At 62.4% G+C, this 17837-nt stretch overlaps 3 protein-coding genes across 3 annotated transcripts in view; 2 read left to right on the forward strand and 1 right to left on the reverse strand.

Annotated features, from left to right (window-relative positions):
- Positions 1-10653, forward strand: part of SLC38A10 (solute carrier family 38 member 10) — a 37156-nt gene extending 26503 nt beyond the window's left edge. Inside the window, exons 12-16 of the mRNA XM_074921717.1 lie at positions 2853-3023; positions 3282-3761; positions 4342-4449; positions 7028-7207; positions 7520-10653. Of these exons, the coding sequence (XP_074777818.1) occupies positions 2853-3023; positions 3282-3761; positions 4342-4449; positions 7028-7207; positions 7520-8667 (2087 nt within the window). The 3' untranslated portion in view covers positions 8668-10653. The remainder of the gene's footprint in view (positions 1-2852; positions 3024-3281; positions 3762-4341; positions 4450-7027; positions 7208-7519) is intronic.
- Positions 10654-11339: 686 nt separating this feature from the next.
- Positions 11340-11837, reverse strand: NDUFAF8 (NADH:ubiquinone oxidoreductase complex assembly factor 8). Its single transcript, XM_074921718.1, has 3 exons — positions 11705-11837; positions 11508-11618; positions 11340-11436 (listed from the first exon to the last, which is right to left on the reverse strand). Exons 1-3 carry the CDS (start codon positions 11783-11785, stop codon positions 11416-11418), a joined length of 213 nt encoding a protein of 70 aa, XP_074777819.1. The 5' UTR covers positions 11786-11837; the 3' UTR covers positions 11340-11415.
- Positions 11838-12251: 414 nt separating this feature from the next.
- Positions 12252-17837, forward strand: TEPSIN (TEPSIN adaptor related protein complex 4 accessory protein). The gene is made up of 13 exons (XM_074921941.1): positions 12252-12343; positions 12669-12741; positions 12952-13043; positions 13204-13297; positions 13519-13586; positions 13742-13820; positions 14209-14280; positions 14819-15025; positions 15156-15330; positions 15636-15749; positions 16401-16479; positions 16602-16736; positions 17046-17837. Exons 1-13 carry the CDS (start codon positions 12302-12304, stop codon positions 17535-17537), a joined length of 1722 nt encoding a protein of 573 aa, XP_074778042.1. The 5' UTR covers positions 12252-12301; the 3' UTR covers positions 17538-17837.

A 17837-nucleotide genomic window follows, 5' to 3' on the forward strand; every position in this document is an offset into this window, starting at 1 on the left:
TCAGCGGCACGGAGAGGGTGGCGTGTGTCCCCCCCCCGAGCTCCCTGTGCTGCCCCTGGGGCTCCCCCGGTCCCTTTGCCGGGTGCCCCTGGGCTCGGGGCGGGGGGAGCGCGGAGCACAGCGGGGCCCGTCGCGCTGCCTCTGCCGAGAGGACGCGGCTTTTGGCTACAGCCGCCGCTGCGGTGGACGAGAGCGATAGGAAAACCATGTGAGGAGGGATTTAATGCCTTTCTGGGACCGTTGCTACTATCCAAACCAGGAGCGGGGCGGGGGGCGGGGGGGGTGGTGTGTGGAGGGGGGGAAGGGAAGCTTTTAGGTTGCTAATCATGAAATTTTATTGCAGCCTAGAGAGGCTGTTGGCAAACCACAACACATAGGCGCACGCACACACACACAAATCAGTTGCAGAAAGCTCTGGCTTCCCCCGGCCGCCCCGTGCGCGTGAGCGGAGCCGCTGGGGAGCAGCGGGAGCTGGGGCAGCTCGGCAGGACCCGCCGCCTGCGCCCGCGCCGAGCAAACCCTCCCGGTGCTGCCGAGCGCCCAGGCCCCGGCGCTGGAAGCCAAAAAGCTTTTACAGCCTTCTCAGCCCTCGCCTGTAAAGTCCAACGCTGCTCATAAAACATTAAGAGGCGCAGCATTACTGTAACGCTCTCCAAAGGGACCTGGAGGGCGACTAGACAGTTAGAGCGATTATTACACATCCTGAACAAAATTGTTCTCTGCAAACCACATATAGCCCCGTATAGATTTCCATGCAGCATGCGAGGTCGTTAATTCACGCCCTGATGATGAACTTAATTTTGTTTCCTGCTGAGCAAATGACGGCTTAGAGGCAACTTTGTCTTATTATGGCGTGGAGGCTTTTATTTTTGTTTGTGTTTTGGTCTTTTCTTGCATTGTTCGCAGAACGGGGACCAGGCATCTGCCTCTTGATTTACGAGTGACGCTTCTCCCCGCAGCGGGGCCTCCCCCAGCCCCTCAGTCGTGTCCTGGACCCGTGGGGGGGTTTCACCTGCTGCAGGGTCCTCTGGTCAAACCCCGCCGTGCAGCGCGGGGCTAGTTCTGGTTTTAACTCCTCCATTTCCCGCTGGCATGAAAAGCTCCCCCCCCTCTTTCCATTTTATTTCCCCTCTCGAACGTCATCTTGCTGCCGCGGGTCGTCATCCCCTTCTGCCGTGGGAACGGCTCTGCCCGCGCTGCGATTCTGGGGATCCTCTGGTTTCAGATGCGCCGCAGCCTTCTCCGAACGCAGCCATCTCCCGGCCTCATGAACTAATTAACGAAAAAACTTTTCTCCAGTAGAGTAAATAATTTTTTGCTACGAGGCCAGAATTTAGCTGGGAACATCCGCAGCCGTGCCGAGCGCTCCCCTCCCTGGCCTCAGCCTCCTGCTTCCCAGGGCCCCCGTCCAGGGCTGGGCACTGGTTCCTGCAGTCCCATTTTTTCCTGAAAGGAGGAGTGTCCTGCCCTGACTTGCTGAACCCTGGGAAGTCCCTCAATGGAGAGAAGGACCCTTGGGTACTAGACTCGAATTTCTCAGAAAATCCAAGTCCTTTTCCCCTCCCACCGTCATTCCCAAAGCAAAGAAACGTTGACAGCCAGCCAGCCCCAGCGCACGTCCCCTCAACTGGGTGCGGAGCTCTGGGCCAGAGAGTCCAGGTTTCTGGAAAGGCGTTGGATCCTTCTGGCACGCATCCCTCTGGACCAGGATTTTGTACTTATTTTGTTGGTTGTTTTTTGTTGTTTTTTTTTTTTTTTTTCTCCCCCGACTTGGGTAAGGCCCACGCAGCTGAAGTTGTGGCAATCTCTTCTTTCCCATGAGTTCATCTTGTAATAAATCGCACCAGCCCTGCGGAGGGGGAGGAGAAAATTGAAAGATGTTTATAGAATTAATTCCCCAAAGGAAATCGCATGGGGGAGGGCAAATGGGGGGAAGAGTTAGGAATTTTTTTTTTTTGTTACAGAAGATAGATTTTTTTTTTTTTTTTCAGTGTTTGTTGGATGGAAAAAAATCTGCAGAACAACTTCAGTGCTGGGAAACAATTAGATTTCCTCCTCTGCTGCTCTTCTAAGGAAGAGTTCACTCCCTGTTTGTGCTGTGTGGGTTGTCTTCTGCCACCCTGGGGTCGGAAGGGACCGTTCCCATCCCCTGGGACATGCCACGAATTCCACGTGGTTACTCCAGGGCTGAACCTAGTAGCTGGCTTGATTGGGATGTGTCTTCCAGAAACATCCCATCGCTTTGAGGGAGAGATGGGGAGATTCCCCCGTCTCCCCCCGGGAGTTTCCCCTCGTGCCTGTTTGATCGCGTTCCTCAAATCTCGGTGCCTTTTGCGGGGTCGCACAGGTCTCCCTCCCTCCCTCCCGTCCTTGCGGCGTTCGAAGGGCTGGCGAGACGCTCGTGCGCGACGAGGAGAAAAAAATAAAAATAAAAGTGGTTTTGAGCTGCTTCGCAGCATGCAGCCCGCGCAGGCGGGTGATGGGGGGGCTGTGGCCAGACCCCACCTCGGTGTCTGCCGGTGCTCGGGGGTCCGGCGCGGGGGAGCCGGGAGGATGCTACCATCTGGCGGCACGGGCTCGCAGCGGCAGCCGGTCCCCGCCGGCCCTGCCTCCTGCCTGGCCTGGGGTTCCCTGCCGGCAGCTCCTTCACAAGCCACCGTAGGGAAAACAAACAGGCGACCCCAGAACAAAAGCCCCCGACCCTCCCCGTGCTAAGGCTGGAGGGAACAGAGCGGCTGGGCTGGTGTCGATAAAGGGGGCTGCAGCAGACAAAGCAATCGCCGCGATCCTGCCAGTGGCCTGACGCTGCGGCCGCCCGTAGCCTCGTGTCATTAACTGTCCTGTGTCTGCAGAGCAGAACCCGGCAGTGGAGGAGGCGGAGGATGACCGCGATAAACCGAAGCTGCTGGAGGAGAAGGAGGAGATGGAGCAGCCGCAAATCAAAGTGCCCATGGAGGTACCCAAGAGAGAGGAGGAGAGAGGGAAGCCGGAGGAGAAAGTGCAGCTTGACCGTCCTGATCAAGGTAACGAGGAAAGTGGGGAAGGGGTGCCAGCTCTGGGGCTGGGAGCTGCACGGTGCAGGACTAGTTCAGATAAAGATCCTGCTCTCTGCTCGTTACCTCGCGGACTGAAGGGGATTTAGTGTCTGATGCTGCCGAGGCTCGTTAGGAATGCAGCCTCCTGATGAGGCAGGGCTGAAACGGGGCAGCGGGTAGCTGGGGGTGCCTGTTCCTCTCTCCCGTCAGTCTCGAGCCCCCTGACCCTGCCTGTCTCCGCCCCAGGGATTGCCCTGCCCGTGGGGGAAGCGCATCGCCACGAGCCACCCGTCCCGCACGACGAAGTGGTGGTGGACATGGGGCGGGAGCGGGAGGAATCCGATGAGAACAAGCTCGTGCCCGGAGGAGCCGACGATCATCTGCTGAAGCCAGTGCTGGAGGAACCAGCCGCCCTGAATCCCCAGAAAGAGGCACTTGGCCCGAAACAAGGGAAGGAAGCGATTGCTGAGAGCCAACTGCGGGGAGGGACTGACGAGCCCGCTAAAAATCCGAAGAACGTCCTGGAGGTGATGGTGCAGCAGGATGGCAGGCTGCCACACAAAGAGCTGGAGCCAGACAAACAAGAGCTGGAAGCCAAGGCGCAAGCTGCCGCGCCGGACGGTGAGAAGAAAGCTGAGGCTGCAGGTGACAGGGAGAAATCAAAGCTCCAGCTCCCCAGGAAAGCAGAGGAGGCTGTGAAGTCTGTGGAGAAGGAAGCTGACCCTGGTAAGCTCCTTCCACAGAGGCTCGTCTGAACAAACTCTCCTCTTGGCCTGTAATTCCCCCCGCCAGAGACTGGGCAATTTGGTTATTCCTCCCTACACACCCCAGTGTTGCCTTTTAATTTCACGAGATTAGCATGTGAGTGTGCACGGCCCCTTCAGCAGCTGTTGGGGAAAAGGGGGAATCTGGTGGCTTTGACAGCTCCTATAATATCTGTCAAACAGTTGTTTGCTAGCCTGCTAAATGTCAGGTGCCATGCTGTTCCTGTGCGTCTCCGAACTCACTGGGGACACGGAGCCGGGAGATCTTGACAGGTAACACATTGCTAAGTGCCCGTCTAAACGCTAGTTAGAACCGTTCTTGCATTTTAATTGGCTGAGGTAGTTAGCGCTGGCTCGCTGCCACGAGTCTATAAGATTGTTAAATATTTTTTTTTATTACTTCCCTTGCAGTTATCGGGTTGAATATAAACTGTGCCGACTCAGGCAGGGAGGGACAATGCGACGTAGAGTCATTTTAGAGAACATCTGCTGCCGGAGCATCCTTACTGACTGCAGAGGTCTGTCGATCTGTTTGTCCGCAGGTGAGAAGCAGGAGCTGCCGCTCCCGGACAGAGCGGATCAGCTGGAGCCGAGGGAGCTCCGAAACACCGAGGAGAAGCAACAGGAGAACGTGGAGAGCAAGCTGGAGGGTGAGCGTGCGTCCCCGGGCCGTGCGGGGAGGGGAGGCTGGAGCTGTGAGCGCAGGGAGGACGGTGCCAGCCGCACTCTTGGCTCTGGCCAGCACATGGCTGGAGGCCGTAGTCACCTCCGCGCCGCAGCACTTCGTGCCTGTCCCCTGCGGGCTCAGGCCTGCGGCACGGGCTGGCGCAGGGGCTGCTCGAGGCCGTGTGTCACGCTGGCTCTGTGCTGGGGCTGAGCCCGCTCGTGGCGGGTCCCGTGGCTCTTCGCCGTCGTTCTGGTCCAGTGGTCACGGGAGTTTGGCCAGATGAGCGATGGCAGCGGGCAGGCTCCGCTCCTGGGGGGCACATTGCTTTGTTTAGTGGTTACATCTTGGTTTTCTAATTCTTTTCTGTCCATTCTGTGTTGCAACGGGACTTGAAAAACTGAGCGCAAAAAGCTTAGTGGTGGGTACGGACCGTGAAGTCTCTTCACCTTTCAAGGAGGATGGAGAGACCTGAGTTTCCGTGGGGTTTTTTTTCCGTCTCGGTCGATGCCGGGGATGCTGCCCCGTGAGGGTGTCACCCAAAGGTGCTCTGGACTCGTTCTGCTCCTCTGCTCTGAGCTGAGCTTCATCCCCAGAGAGGGTGGAAAGGGTGAAAAGGCTTCACGGGAGCACAGCGGAGGGTGCGCAGCCCCCGGGGTGCTCCCTGCAAACAGCTGCCTCCCCGGGACCGTTGTTGGGTGCCCCGGGTGTATCTGCCCTGGGTACTTTCATTTTAGAACCGTTTAAGGTGTTTTTTATGAAGAGTGCCTGTCAAAACCCAGCCGAAACGCTGCCTGAGGCCTCCTTCCCCCACCATCAAAGGAGGAGGCGGGAGGTCGCGTCGCCCGTTGTTTGTGTGGAAGAGGTGTGCTGCACAAACACCCGAGTCCCACGTGTTTGCTGAGCTCTCGGTGAGAAACGCTTTGATTTGGCGTTAAACCTTTGCCTGCTGTGTGCTCAACCCAAACATTCCCAGGCCGAGCTGGGACCCGGCGGGCTCGGAGGGCGAGATTGTAGAAACGACTTCTGTTTTCATTGTTTATTCTGAGCAAAGTGCGAAAAATAAACAGATCTCCAGAAGTCAATTGCTCTCTTGAAAGGACCGAATTCCCCCTCGCAGCCCAGCGGAGTGGAAGGGGAATTCCAGGGGCCCTCAGCTAATAGTGCCATAACGTGAACTGGAAATATTTCTCTATAATCACCTTGCGGGTGATTAGCGGGACAGGGGGAGGCGGTGCGTGCTGGCGGAGGATTAACCTGGACAGCATCCCTTTTTAATTTAAATGGCATTTTACAGGCTATTAATTTTGACATTATTTCCTGCGGGGTGTAATAGTCTAGAAACACCTTGAGTTTTGGAAGAAAGCTGCTTGCTGGCGTGGGAGTGACACGCAGAGACGAGACGTCTGCGTGTCTGTCCGGGTGGAGAAAAGGCAGCAGCATTTCCGTGCAGGCCTGGGGCTCACAGTTTGTGCGTGACGTGTCGCTCGCGGCGAGTGAATCAACGTGAGTCACTCCTGCTCGGCCCGAAGCGCGCTCTCCGCTCCGTGTGACTTGGCGGGTGCGAAGGGCAGGGCAGGGATTTCCCCCCGTCCCCTGGAGGGGGGAGCTGGGTTTTGTTGTGGCTCGGCTCGCAGGAGGTGGGGCTGTGTGACCACCTGTGTGAGTACTCGGCCGATTGCTGCCGGAGATTGTGGCCCTTTCACCGCGCTCAGAGCCAAAAACCTCAGCAGGATTGTTCCGCGGGTGTTTTCCTGCCGTGGGCCGGGCTAGACCTCCACTTGGCTGAGCTGGGAGAAGAGACAGCAGTGGCCTCGCATCGCTCTGGCTGTAGCCTGGGACTGGCTCCCTGAGAACACCCAGCGCAGCCTCTGTACCCCACTCGACGGGTCGATGTTTCCATGCAGGTTTATCCCACCGTGTGGGGCATCTCTGTCAGAGAGGGATCGTTCCCTCTGAGGGCGCTCCCGGGGCTGAGCCTTAGCTGTCTTCTTCCATCCAGTTCCTGCTAAGATTTGCTGTTTGTGGTCTCTCCAGGCTTGGCTTAGCTGCGATGAAGTCTCGCAGTGCATTCTGAGATGATCTGGGTTTGAGAAGCCTGGCTGGTCTCGAGAGGTCTCTGGGCCTTCCCCAGCACCACAGGAGGCTTGGGCCGCCGAGCCCCTCGCTCCCGACCGACTTCTGCCGGTCCTGTCCTCTTCCAGCTCCAGTGCCGAGCCGCCGCCTCGTCCTTCCCTGCGCTGGGACCCCAGCAGACCCGCTCCCCTCGACCTTTTCTTCACGGCTTTTCTCCCTGAGCTGTTAACGAGAGCTCAGTTTTGACCCCACCACCCAAGTCCTGGGAGGGTGATGTCCTGCGTGAGCCCGGGCAGGGGTGAGCGGCCAGGCCGGGCTCTCGGCAGGGGTGCGGCGGAGCGGGGCCGCGTCCTTCCCCCCTCCTGGCGAGCGGGTGGTGTTTGCAGGGACCTTCCTGCCCAGGAAAACCCCTGCAGCCCCTCCAGCGCTCAGAAGATTAGTGAGGGGTTTGGGTTATGGATTTATTCTTTTTTTTTCTCCTTTTCTAGAAGCAGGGCAGGCGAACCTGCTTGATCATGCCGTGCTGCTGCAGGTGATCAAAGAACAGCAGGTCCAGCAGAAGCAGCTACTTGACCAGCAGGCAAAACTCCTGGCTGTGATAGAAGAGCAGCACAAGGAGATCCACCAGCAAAGGCAGGAGGAGGGCGGAGAGGAGAAGCCAAAGCAAGGTAAGGACGTCACCAGAGACGTGAGCCCTCCACGGGCTGATTGCTGCCCCGAGCAGCTTTTAAAATCAGACAGAGAGAGCTCCAAGTCCCTTCGGCACGTGGCAGAGTCCGCTCTGCAAAAGCCATTCCCTTGTCGGAGCCCGGCCTCCGAGGGATAACGCGGGGATAACGCTCTCCCCCGCGCTGGCCCTGTTCTCCCAGTGGCCGTTGATCTCTTCTCCTGCCCCGTCGTGCAGAACGTGGTGGCAGGAGAAGGGCCTCTCTCTCACCCGGAAGAAAAAAGCTTTTCTGTGTCGTTTTTTTGTTCTGCAGCGGGAACGCAGCAGGAGCCCGCTGTGCCTTTCTCCAAGAGCAGGGAGGACGAGGGCCTCGGGGCTAAGCAAGAAGCTGCTGCAAAGCTGCTCAGCAAAGAACTGTTGGAGCCCCCTGCGCCGGGCCAGGGCCGGCAGCCTGCTGACTCCGCGGAGCAGCACAGGGGGGCTGCAGGAAAGCTGGAAGAGGCTGGGCACAGGCGTGAGATTCCCGGGGTTCCTCCCAAGGAGCGGAAGGTGCTGCCACAGGAGAATGAGAGAGCTGTTAAAAATGCAGCGGAGAACTGGGATCCCCTTCACGGGGATGCCCAACACATTCCAGCAGCCAGAAACCACCTAGAAAAGAAACCCTTGGCGGAGGATTTAGGAGGAGATCGCGAAGCCAAAGCTGGAAGAGACGTCCACGAGAAGAAGAATTCCCTGAAAGCTGTGGAAGTAGCTACAGCTCCCATCCAAAGAGAACAGCTGGGGGCTGCCAAAGTTCAGGGAAAGAGTCTGGAAAGAGACTCAGGAATAGACCTTAAAGCCAAAGCACTGAGTCAGGTGGAGCCCAAAGACCTGGCAGTGGCGCTGGGCTCCTCCAGAGTGGCAGCGAGCGAGCAGCGCCTGCGGGAGCCTCGGGGAGGTGCAGACGCCGAGGGAGCTGAGGGTGCTGGCGGGCGGCAGCGGGACCTGCGCAGGGACCTGCCTGGCAGAGGGGACCTAAAGGAAGAAGCTCCTCGAGAGAACGTGGTGGACGAGGCCCAGGACCCGCAGGGAGGTCTGCGGAGGAAGCAGAGGCACGGCGACGGGGCGTTCTCCAACGATGCTGAGAAGAAACCAGGCCCTGAGAAAGGGTCTGAGAAAGGAGCAGCTGCCCAGGGGGACCAGAAACTGGAGCACGACGTCAAACCGAACCGTGACCTGAAACTGCAGGCGGACCTGGACCTCCGCCGGAGGAGACGGGACCTGCTGCCTCCCGAGGAGGAGGAAGAGGAGGCTGCGCAGGGGGCGGGGGTCTTCATTGGCCTCAACCCCCTTCCAGATGTGAAAGTAAACGACCTCCGGAGCGCTCTAGAGACACGATTAAACCAAGTTGCGGAGGGGGCTCAGCAGGTGGTCCGCAGCCGGCAGATCAAGCAGATGACGCAGGCGGACGGGAGCGTGTGAGCGGGGTGGTCGTGCTCGGTGGGTGGCTGCGGGTGTTGGCCGCTGGCGCGGGGCTGAGGAGCTCCAGAGGGAAGGTTTGACTCCACCAGCTGGTTTTTTGGCCGCTGTCGCTCAGGCAGGGGCTGCTCCGAGCCAGCAGCGCTTTGCTGGACGCAGCGCTCGGGCCCACGCGATCTCCACGGACCTGCGAGCACCGTCCAGGGGAGCGGCGGCTGCTCGAGCCTCTGCCGTGGCAGCACCTCCCTGCGCCTGCCCGAGGAGCTGGCACCCGTGAAAGAAAAGCTTGTCCCGCTGTCCTCTGGCTTTCAGAGGTTGCCACCTGCCTCGGTTCCCTGCCAGACCAGCTTTCAAGGACCTTTTTCAACATCTCATCCATATCAGATTGCCTTGTCCATCCGGCTCCCGACCCCCGAAGCGAGGTGGGTCCTCCGAGAGGTTCCTCTGCCCGCGTGGGGCTGCGGGAGGAGGGACCCGGGGATCGAGGCCTCGGGGAAGGGCTTTATTCTGGAGAATCATCAAGTCATGAGTTGAGGACCAGCTTAGCCAATTGCTTTGGTGTTTCTCTTGAAATGGGAGCTGTTAGTCTTGCATGTTTAGGAGATAGTTGTGGTTTAGGAACCTAGTTTAGTAGAAACGCTGCCTTAAACGGGCACAACTGCTGCCGTTGTGCTGCCTCTACTCCCAGGGATTCAATTGGTTGGCCACACACTAGCAATAACACGGAGCTTTGCTCTCGCCACCCTCCCCGGATGCTCAACTCTCATCTGTGCTTTCAAGCTTGACTTCTCCTGTCCAAAGTGCATTATGAAGCTCAACCCCGGGGGGCTGCAGACTAGCCCCCACCCCCTTCCCAAACCAGCTGGATTTTTCTGCAAGAGATGACTAATTTGGGAACAAAAGACGCGGCTTAGAAGGGCGGACTCGGGGGCTTGGCTCGAGCATACCTACCTCTTCTCTCTGTAACGTGGTGGAGCGTGTTTGTTTTGTGCGTTCTTCCCAGCCCCCCTCTGCGCCGCATTTTCCATCCATAGTCAGGACTCCGCCCCTGGAAATATATTTTATGAGGGAGGAAGGGAAGAGCTGCGTTGAGAGCCCTGGTTCGTTTCAGGCTCCCAGACAGTGATTCATCCCTTTGTGTTTTTTTTGTGTGTTTTTACATCCTGACTTGCGAATGTACGAAATCGAATCCCAAAGCTCTCACCAGAATGGCTGAAATTTCCCAGCCTGGAGTCTACAGACCTCATCACTGTGGTGGTTTTTATATCCGTCTCTCAGCGTGTCTTTGGTAAATTAGCCTCGTCGAGTCTGTGTCTGATGGGACCTCGCAGAGCCGGGGTCGTTACCGGACACGCGGGACTGTCACAGCAGCTCGGGTCACTCGCGAACTCTGCTGCCGCCCGCCTGGGACGTGGGCCCCTTGCTCGAAGGACGTCGTCTTAATTTCTCATTCAAATGACACAGAGCCACAGGGCAACAGCCACGGACCCCGGGCGTACTTCAGGAGGACCACCCGCGCTACATCCCCGTGCCTGTCATGGCCTTAACCCTCAGGACCCCCCATTGTACCAGCCAGCTTCGCCATCACGCTGTCCCAAAGCACAATAACGCGGCCGGGAGCCCCGGAGCCGCCGGGGCAGGGACGGCAGCGCCGTGTCCCTGCGGGGAGACGGGTCCCGGCTTTGTCCCCTGCGGCACCGACCGGCCTTTCTGAAGCGAGAGGGAGCTGGATCTGCCCCTTCTCGCCGTTCCCTGCCTGCCAGGGGCTGGCTGCGCGGGCAGGGTGTGGGCAGGCTCCTGCCCCGCGCTGCCAGACCTGCCTGTGGTTGTTGGCGTCGAGTTTGTGTGAACGCAAAAAGGACCAAAGATGCTGCTGCCCCTTCCTCAGCAGCGGGGAAAGGCGCAGCCCCCCCAGCCGCCGGGCTGGAAGGCGGCCAGAGCTGCGTCAGAGCAGAGGGAAGACTTGAGCTGATCAATAAAATAAGCTGAAGCATTTTGATCCGGATTCTCTTTTTTTTTAAATTAAAAAAAATAAAAAAATTAAATCTAGAAGCCTCACTCAGGCACCGGGGCTTCGCTCTGTGCCCGCGGGGAGTTACGCTGCTGGAGGAAAAGTGATTTTTGTGCTTTCCTTGGGCTTTGCTCCTCCCTGCTGCTGCTGGGGATGAGGCCGCGATCCTCCCGCTGCCCTCACGCACGGGGCCTGGTTTGGGGAGAAATACGTCTGATTTGGCATTCAGGGGATCAAGCAGCTGCAGCGCTGCCAGCGCGGGAGCCTTCGGCAGCGGGAAGCGCCCGGCTCGTCCCCGCGGTCCTGCCGCCCCGGGGCCGGTGTCCGTCTGTCTGCAGAGCTCGGGACCCGCGGCTGCGGTTCCTGCTGCGGGGAATTCTGCTGTGGAGGGAAAATAGAGCTGGGAAACGGCTCCGAAGGCGGGAGCGCCGCGGGAGAGAGGAGGAAGGGAGCGGGTGAGGGGCTGCTCTGCCCAGCCCGGGGAGCTCGGGGGGGATTTCGGTCTCTGCTCTGCGACCCGGGGCCGCTTGTCCCGGCGCTGCTCTGCCGCTCCGGGCTGCCCGCGGCCTCCGCCGGAGCCTGGTGGTGACGCGAGGGCGGGGGCTCCGCCAGCTGCCCCCGGCCCCGCCTCGCTCTTTATTCTGTAATTTATCAACAAACCGGGTCAGGTTGGAAAATTTTTTATTTTCCCGAAGCGTCTCCAGGTCTGTGCGCGGGGCGAGGGGCGCCGGTACCGCGGGTCACTTTGGCGTCGTTTTCGCCTGCAAAGAGTCACGGTTTAGGCCGGGATGAGGCCACCGGGACCGGGACCGGGACCGGCAGCAGGACCTACCGCCCGGGCGAAGCAGTCCTGCAGCGCCCGGAACTCCTCCAGGCAGGCGTCCCGCCGGAGCTCCGCCGTCCCGGCCGCCGCTGCAGCCACGCACCGGCCGTAGGCAGCCGCCTGCGGGAAACGACAGAGAACCGGAGCGGGACTCCGGGATCACCGGGACCCCCCCCCCTCTCCCGGAGCCGCCCCCGCGGCCCCACCTGCTCCCCGCAGCCCGCCAGCAGCGCGGGGAACCGCCGCAGCCGCGCCCGCGCCCGCAGCCAGACGCCCCGACCCGACATCGCCGCCGCCGCCTCACGGCCTGGGCGCCGCCATGGCGGAGCAACGGCGATTGGCCGCCCGACCCGCTCATCAAAAGCTTTGCGCCCTCGCATTGGGCGCTGGGGATGCCCGCCTTCAGGGCGCGTCGATAGGTGAATCGGAACGTCTATCAAAGCGAAGTGGCTCTCTGACTGGGTAATGACAGAAGGTCGTCCCCCCGGCCTTTTCGGGTTGGTCAGATCGGCCCAGCAAAAGCGTGGATTGGTCACACGCGGCACCCGCCTCCCGAGCCCCTGCTAATTGGTCGCTCGTCCCCGGTATCTGATTGGTGGAGGTGCCCGTTGTTTACTTCCCATCTGCCGCCCTTTTGTCGCCGGCGTCAGCCTTGGCGGCCACTTCCGCCAGAAGCTCCGCCTCCTCTCGCTGGTGACTGGCCGAGCGGCAGCGTCTCTCACTCTCATTGGTGCGTAGAGGCTTCCGGGGGGTGGAGCCGAGAGGCTGTTCTCGGGTCGGGCAGGGCCGGTGCCGGCAGTGTCATGGCGGCGCCGCTGAGAGACCGGTTGAGTTTCCTGAGCCGGGTACGGGCCGGGGCCGGGGTGACAGTGGGGTTGAGGTGGTGGGGGTGTGCCTATAGCGTGACGTCACTCCGCCACCCGTGATGTCATCGCTGCCCCTTCCCGCCTCCAGCGCTCTCCCAGCCCGGGGCCCCTCCGCCTTCCCGCGGCGCCCCTGCCCGTCCGCCCCGGTGTCACAGAGGGCTGCGGTGTCACCCCCCGGGGGGAGGGCGGGGGGCTCCTCTGTCGGCTTCAGACGGTGCTGGCGGGGCTCGAGGGGGTCCAGCCCCGTCCAGGCTCGGGCCTGGCCCCTCTCACACCAGCCTTCCTCCTCCTCCTCCTCCTCCAGCTGCCGGTGCTGCTGCGGGGCACGGCGGATGACGACGTCCCCTGCCCCGGGTACCTGTTTGAGGAGATCGCCAGTATCCTTCTGGGGAGTACGGAGGGGCCCGGGGTGGGGGCTGATCCAGGCCGGGGGGGCCGGGGTGGGTGCGGGAGGCCCGCGGGGGTGGCCACAGGCCCCCGGTGTGGCTGGGACTGGAGCGGGAGAGGTGCTGGCAGCTGTGGGGGGGTGAGTGGGAGCTGCTGCAGTCCCAGTTGGAGGGAGCAGGATCCTTAACCCCTCGTCTCAGAGATCTCCCACGAGTCGCCTGGCAGCAGCCAGTGCCTGCTGGAGTATCTCCTCAACCGGCTGCAGAGCAACTCCTGCCATGTCAAGCTGAAGGTAGGTCGGTGGTGATGAGCGGGGGTGGCTGCTGTGGGCTCCCCCGGCTGCAGAGGAGCCCCAAGGCCGGGGTGATGGGCCAGAGCGCATCTGGGGGCAGGACTGGGGCTGTTGGGGCAGCTGCAGCTTGGCCTTCTCACCCTGAGCCCTGCGTCCGCAGGTGCTGAAGATCCTGCTGCACACGTGCACCCAGGGGTCCCCCCAGTTCGTCCTGCAGCTGAAGAGGAACGCCTGCTTCATCCGGGAGGCAGCAGGTAACGGGGTGAGGAGTGGGGGAGCCGGGGCAGGAGAGGGGAGAGCATCCCTGCGTGGTGCTGGAGAACCCAGCTGGGCTGTGAGGGGGAGCCCAGGGCGGCTCCTGCCTGGGGGGGCTGCTCCGGAGGCCGAGCACTGGCCAGGGCTGGGGTCCTGCCCCATCCTGCCTCATGCCTGGGAGCCGAGCGTCCCCCAGCCCTCCTGACCTCGTGCCTTGCAGTGTTTGCCGGGCCCCCAGACCCCCTCCACGGCAACAGCTTGAACCAGAAGGTCCGGGCAGCCGCGCAGGTGAGTGCCGGCCTCTTTCCCCGTGCGCCGGGTGAACTGCTCCAGCCCTGCCTGGCTCAACAGGGCGGCTCTGCCTCCCACACCCCATACTGGGGCCTGTCTGGGGTGCCCGGCACTCCCTGGCTCTCTGCCCACATCCCCGTCTCTCCTGGCAGGACTTGGCCAGCGTTATCTTTTCGGATGCGCCGCTCCCCCAGCCTGCCGCGCTGCCTGCCCGTCCCCTGCCTCCCACGGGTAAGCGCAGGCCCCTCACGGGCACAGTCACCTTCCACGGGCAGCACCGGGACGGTCCCTTCGGTTGGAGCTGTGGGTGTACAGGGGGTCTGCTGGCCAGGGGGGGTGGTGGGGGTGAGGGCAGGGTGCCACAGGCCCTGGTGCTGGGAGCCTGGCAGCTTCCCCTGCCCCACCACGGGCCTCGGCACTGCTCGTTGGGGACATCCTGGCCAGAGCAGGCTGCGGGGTTCTGTGTCAGAGGGAAACACGTGCCCAGGGGAGCTGCCCGGGTCCCAGCAGCTCCTGGCTGCCCCAGGCATTCCTCTGTTCTTGCAAGGGGGAGGAACAGCAGTGGAGGGGGACCCTGAATGCCTCTTCTCCCTCTCAACATGCCTTGTGCCTCCCCCAGGCATGGGCTCCAGCCCCAGCCCCTGCGGCTCCCTGCAAGGATTTGGCTTCAGCAGTGAGAAAAGCAGCTCCGGTAAGTCCTTGGCTGTGCCCTCACCTGGTGCTGCCCCTCACCCTGCGTTGGTCCCCTGCTCGGCACTGCCCCGCCTGTGTGCCGCAGGCCCAGCCCCAGGGGTCTTGTCTGGGGTTAGACCAGGCTCCCAGCGTTCAGAGATGCCTAACCGGGTTGGCGGCTCTCTGGGTGGTTGTTTCTGGGCAACACAGCACAGAAAGCTTTTGTTTTGTGCAGTTCTCCCCTTTCCAAGCCGTCTGACGGGTGCTGGGACTGGCAGCGTGGCCGTGGGGGTGGCAGTGGGGGCTCTGCTGGGTCCTTCTCTCTGGGAGGTGTGACAGGGACGTGGGCTTGTGCCCTGTGGCCCATCCCGGTCGCTCCCAGTTCTTCCTCACCCCCCTTATCCAGCTAAAAGTCTGGGCTGTGCCTGGAACCCAGCTGCCAGGGCTGCTCCTCTCTGCTGGCAGGTCCCCACTGTCCCCTGGTGACACCCTGCGTGGCGGTGAGTGCTGGGAGGGGTTGAGTTGGGCTCCCCAGGAAACCTCTGGCCTTTCCCCAGCTTCGACAGGCGAAGCTCTGCTCAGCACCATCCAGCGAGCGGCCGAAGCGGTGGCCCACGCTGTGCTCCCCTCCCTGGAGGGGCCCCGGCCTCACCGCGGGGAGCTCCACGAGGATGCCTACGAGCCCGTGAGAGCCCCCTCACCCGCCAGGAGCCCGGCCGGGGCTGTGAAGCCACCAGCAGCCACCTCAGCGCACAGCACACGAGGTAGGACCCCCCCCACCACCACAACTGGGCTGGGGTGGCTAGCGGCTGCTGGAGGGGGGGCCTGGCGGGGGTCCCCGAGAGGTTCTGGGGCTGGTTTGGGGGTCAAGCCTCGCTGCTGCTGTCCCTGCAGGGAGCCACCAGCCGGGGCTGGCCGGGGGTGGCTGGGAGGAGGCGGACAGTGGACACAGCTCCCAGGACTCCTCGCAGGGCAACGGCGAGTTGAGCCGCACCTCGGACTCCTGCAGCAAATCGGGCAGCGACAGCCACTCTGGGGCCAGCCGGGAGCTGGCCCACGTGGCCGAGAGGTGAGAACGGGGCTGTGGGGACCCCCCTGTTCCCCCAGGAGCCTTCTGAGATGGTTCCTTCATCTCCAGGAACGGTGCCCTCGTTTTACACACCGTTATTTTGAATCCCCTGGCGCTGCCGGACTGAATTCTCCCCGGTGTGTTTGGCCTCCCAGGACGGGCAGCCTATGGGGGGGCAGAGCCACGGGCAGGGGAGCTGATCTGGGAGGGATTCCCTGCCCACAGGAGGGTGGTGAGGTCTGCGCTGGGACCCCAGGAGGGAACAGGGCTGTCCCCTGTCCCCACCAAGGTATCTCCCCGTGTAGGGTGGACGCTGACAGCCTGAGCGACTGCGTGCGGGAGGTGAGCCTGGTGTCGGCACTGACCCGTGGTGCCAGGGTCTTCCTCACCAGGGAGGAAGCACAGCACTTCGTCAAGGAGTAAGTACCCGAAGTGAACGCTCCCAGGGACCGTGGGTGCGGGGGAGCGCTGTGGGGCCTTTGGGGGGCAGCCTGAGCTGCTTCTTATCCTGAGCTCGGCACTGGGGAGGCCGCCCCTCGGGGAGGGGGTTCAGTTTTGGGCCCCTCACCCCAAAAAGGCCATTGAATGACTCGAGCGTGGCCAGAGAAGGGCAACGGAGCTGGGGCAGGGTCTGGAGCACAGGTCTGCTGGGGAGCGGCTGGGGGAACTGGGGGGGTTCAGTCTGGAGCAGAGGAGGCTGAGGGGAGACCTCCTGGCCCTCTGCAACTCCCTGCCAGGAGGGGGCAGAGAGGGGGGATGAGTCTCTGGAGCCAAGGCCCCAGCGCCAGGCCCCGAGGGAATGGCCTCAAGCTGCCCAGGGCAGGGTCAGGCTGGCTCTGAGGAAGGATTTCTGTGCAGAAGGGGCTGTTGGGCGTTGGAATGGGCTGCCCAGGGCAGGGGGGAGTCCCCGGGATCCCTGGGGGGGTTGAAGAGTCGGGCTGAGCCAGCACTGAGGGATCTGGGGGAGTTGGGAAGGGTCATGGTTCGTGTAGAACTCCAGGGCTGAATCGCAGCCAGGCAGGAGGGCAGCCGGTGCTGCGTGTGGCCGTAACCCCCTTCCCCTCGGCCAGGTGCGGGCTCCTGAACTGTGAGGTGGTGCTGGAGCTGCTGAGCCGGGCGCTGGACGACCCCAGTGACAGCGTCCGCATGGTGAGCGCGTGGGACGGGCCCTCTGTGGAGGGACAGGGAGGGGAGGAAGCATTGCTGAGCCGGGGCCTTCCGGTGTCTGTCTGTCTGTCCTGCCCTGCTCAGCCGTGTTCTCCTCCCTGCAGAGGTCCATGTGCGCCATCTCCTCCCTCATGTGCTCTGACCTGCTCTCCCTGGACCAGATCTTTGCCGTCACGCGGCAGCACCTGCAGCAGCTCAGCCAAGGCAGCCCTGGCCCTGTCGCCAACCGAGCAACCAAGGTGAGTCCTGGCACCCCCCGTGCCCTCTCCTCAGGGCGGGCAGCTCCTGGGGACTGTCCTGCCCATCCTTGGGGACACGGGGTGGTTCTGTGCATGTCCCAGAGGGATGGGGATTGTCCTCCTCTCCCAGGAGCAGGGAGCCATGGAGGGGTTTGATTTTTTTTTTTTTTTTTTTTTCCATCCCCACAAGGCAAAGCTGAGCACTGGGAGGGGACACTGGGGCTCATCCCCGGCACTGGGGAGAGGTGCCAGGGCCAGGCCCTCTTCCCGCTGCTGCTCTCACTCCTGCCCGTCCCGCTCTCCTCCCAGATCCTGCGGCAGTTCGAGGCTCTCTGCAGAGACCAGCCCTCCCCCAAGAGCGCCCGCTCGGCCTCCGACCCCTCCGCCCTCGCCGTGGGCTCAGCCCTGTGCGCTGGGGATCTGCTGACGGACATCCCTCCCCTGGCAGGCGAGAGCATCCTCACCCCCTTGAGCGCGGCCCCGCTCCCCGTAGCTGTGCCGGCCCGCGCCGAGGAACAGGGGCTGGAAGCGGAGACCCAGGGGCAGGCCGGGGCCGCGGTGCCCTCCTGTCCCTGCGAGCGGGAGGTGGCGAGCAGGCTGGCAGGGGATGTGGCGGGTGCCCCTGTGCCCTCCTGCAGCCTCTCCCTCTTCGCCGGGATGGAGCTGGTGGCTTGTCCCGGTGCCGTGCTCTGCCCAGACTCTCCCCTGGCCGAGCCACGGACGCTGTCCCGGCCTGAGGATGGACAAACGGACGCGGAGGGCAGCCGACAGCCCTCGGCCTTTGCTTTTCTCAACATGTAGCTGCTGTCGGGCTCCCGGGGGGCTGCGGGGGCTTTGCCCTCCCTCCTCGCGGGGCCTGTCCGTGCCACGGCTCCTTGGGGAGCTCGTCCGCGGGCGCCGGCTGCTCCCGCACCAGGGCTCTGCTCCCCTTTGGGGAAAAACAAAAGGGGTGAGGGAAGGAGGCTGCGGGGGGTCACGGGCTGTGAAGCAGCCACGAGGGCCGGGGCTTCCCTGAGGTTACGCCGTCCGGCTCGCTGGGTTTGGGGTTTTTTTTGCCAAAAGTCCGCGGTTTCCTGGAGCTGGCTGTGCGGGGGAGCCGAG

This window comes from Athene noctua, chromosome 18 (assembly GCF_965140245.1).
Source record: "Athene noctua chromosome 18, bAthNoc1.hap1.1, whole genome shotgun sequence".
In the NCBI taxonomy this organism is placed as follows: Eukaryota; Metazoa; Chordata; class Aves; order Strigiformes; family Strigidae; genus Athene; species Athene noctua.

What these genes read in the sequence shown, in the direction of transcription:
- NDUFAF8 (XM_074921718.1), bottom strand. Translation starts at nt 11,785, where the DNA reads ATGTCGGGTCGGGGCGTCTGGCTGCGGGCGCGGGCGCGGCTGCGGCGG. An exon ending in TGGCGGGCTGCGGGGAGCAG is followed by an intron (nt 11,619 to 11,704) that starts GTGGGGCCGCGG and finishes CGTTTCCCGCAG; the next exon opens with GCGGCTGCCTACGGCCGGTG. An exon ending in AGGACTGCTTCGCCCGGGCG is followed by an intron (nt 11,437 to 11,507) that starts GTAGGTCCTGCT and finishes GACTCTTTGCAG; the next exon opens with GCGAAAACGACGCCAAAGTG.
- TEPSIN (XM_074921941.1), top strand. Translation starts at nt 12,302, where the DNA reads ATGGCGGCGCCGCTGAGAGACCGGTTGAGTTTCCTGAGCCGG. An exon ending in CCTGTTTGAGGAGATCGCCA is followed by an intron (nt 12,742 to 12,951) that starts GTATCCTTCTGG and finishes CCCTCGTCTCAG; the next exon opens with AGATCTCCCACGAGTCGCCT. An exon ending in CTTCATCCGGGAGGCAGCAG is followed by an intron (nt 13,298 to 13,518) that starts GTAACGGGGTGA and finishes CGTGCCTTGCAG; the next exon opens with TGTTTGCCGGGCCCCCAGAC.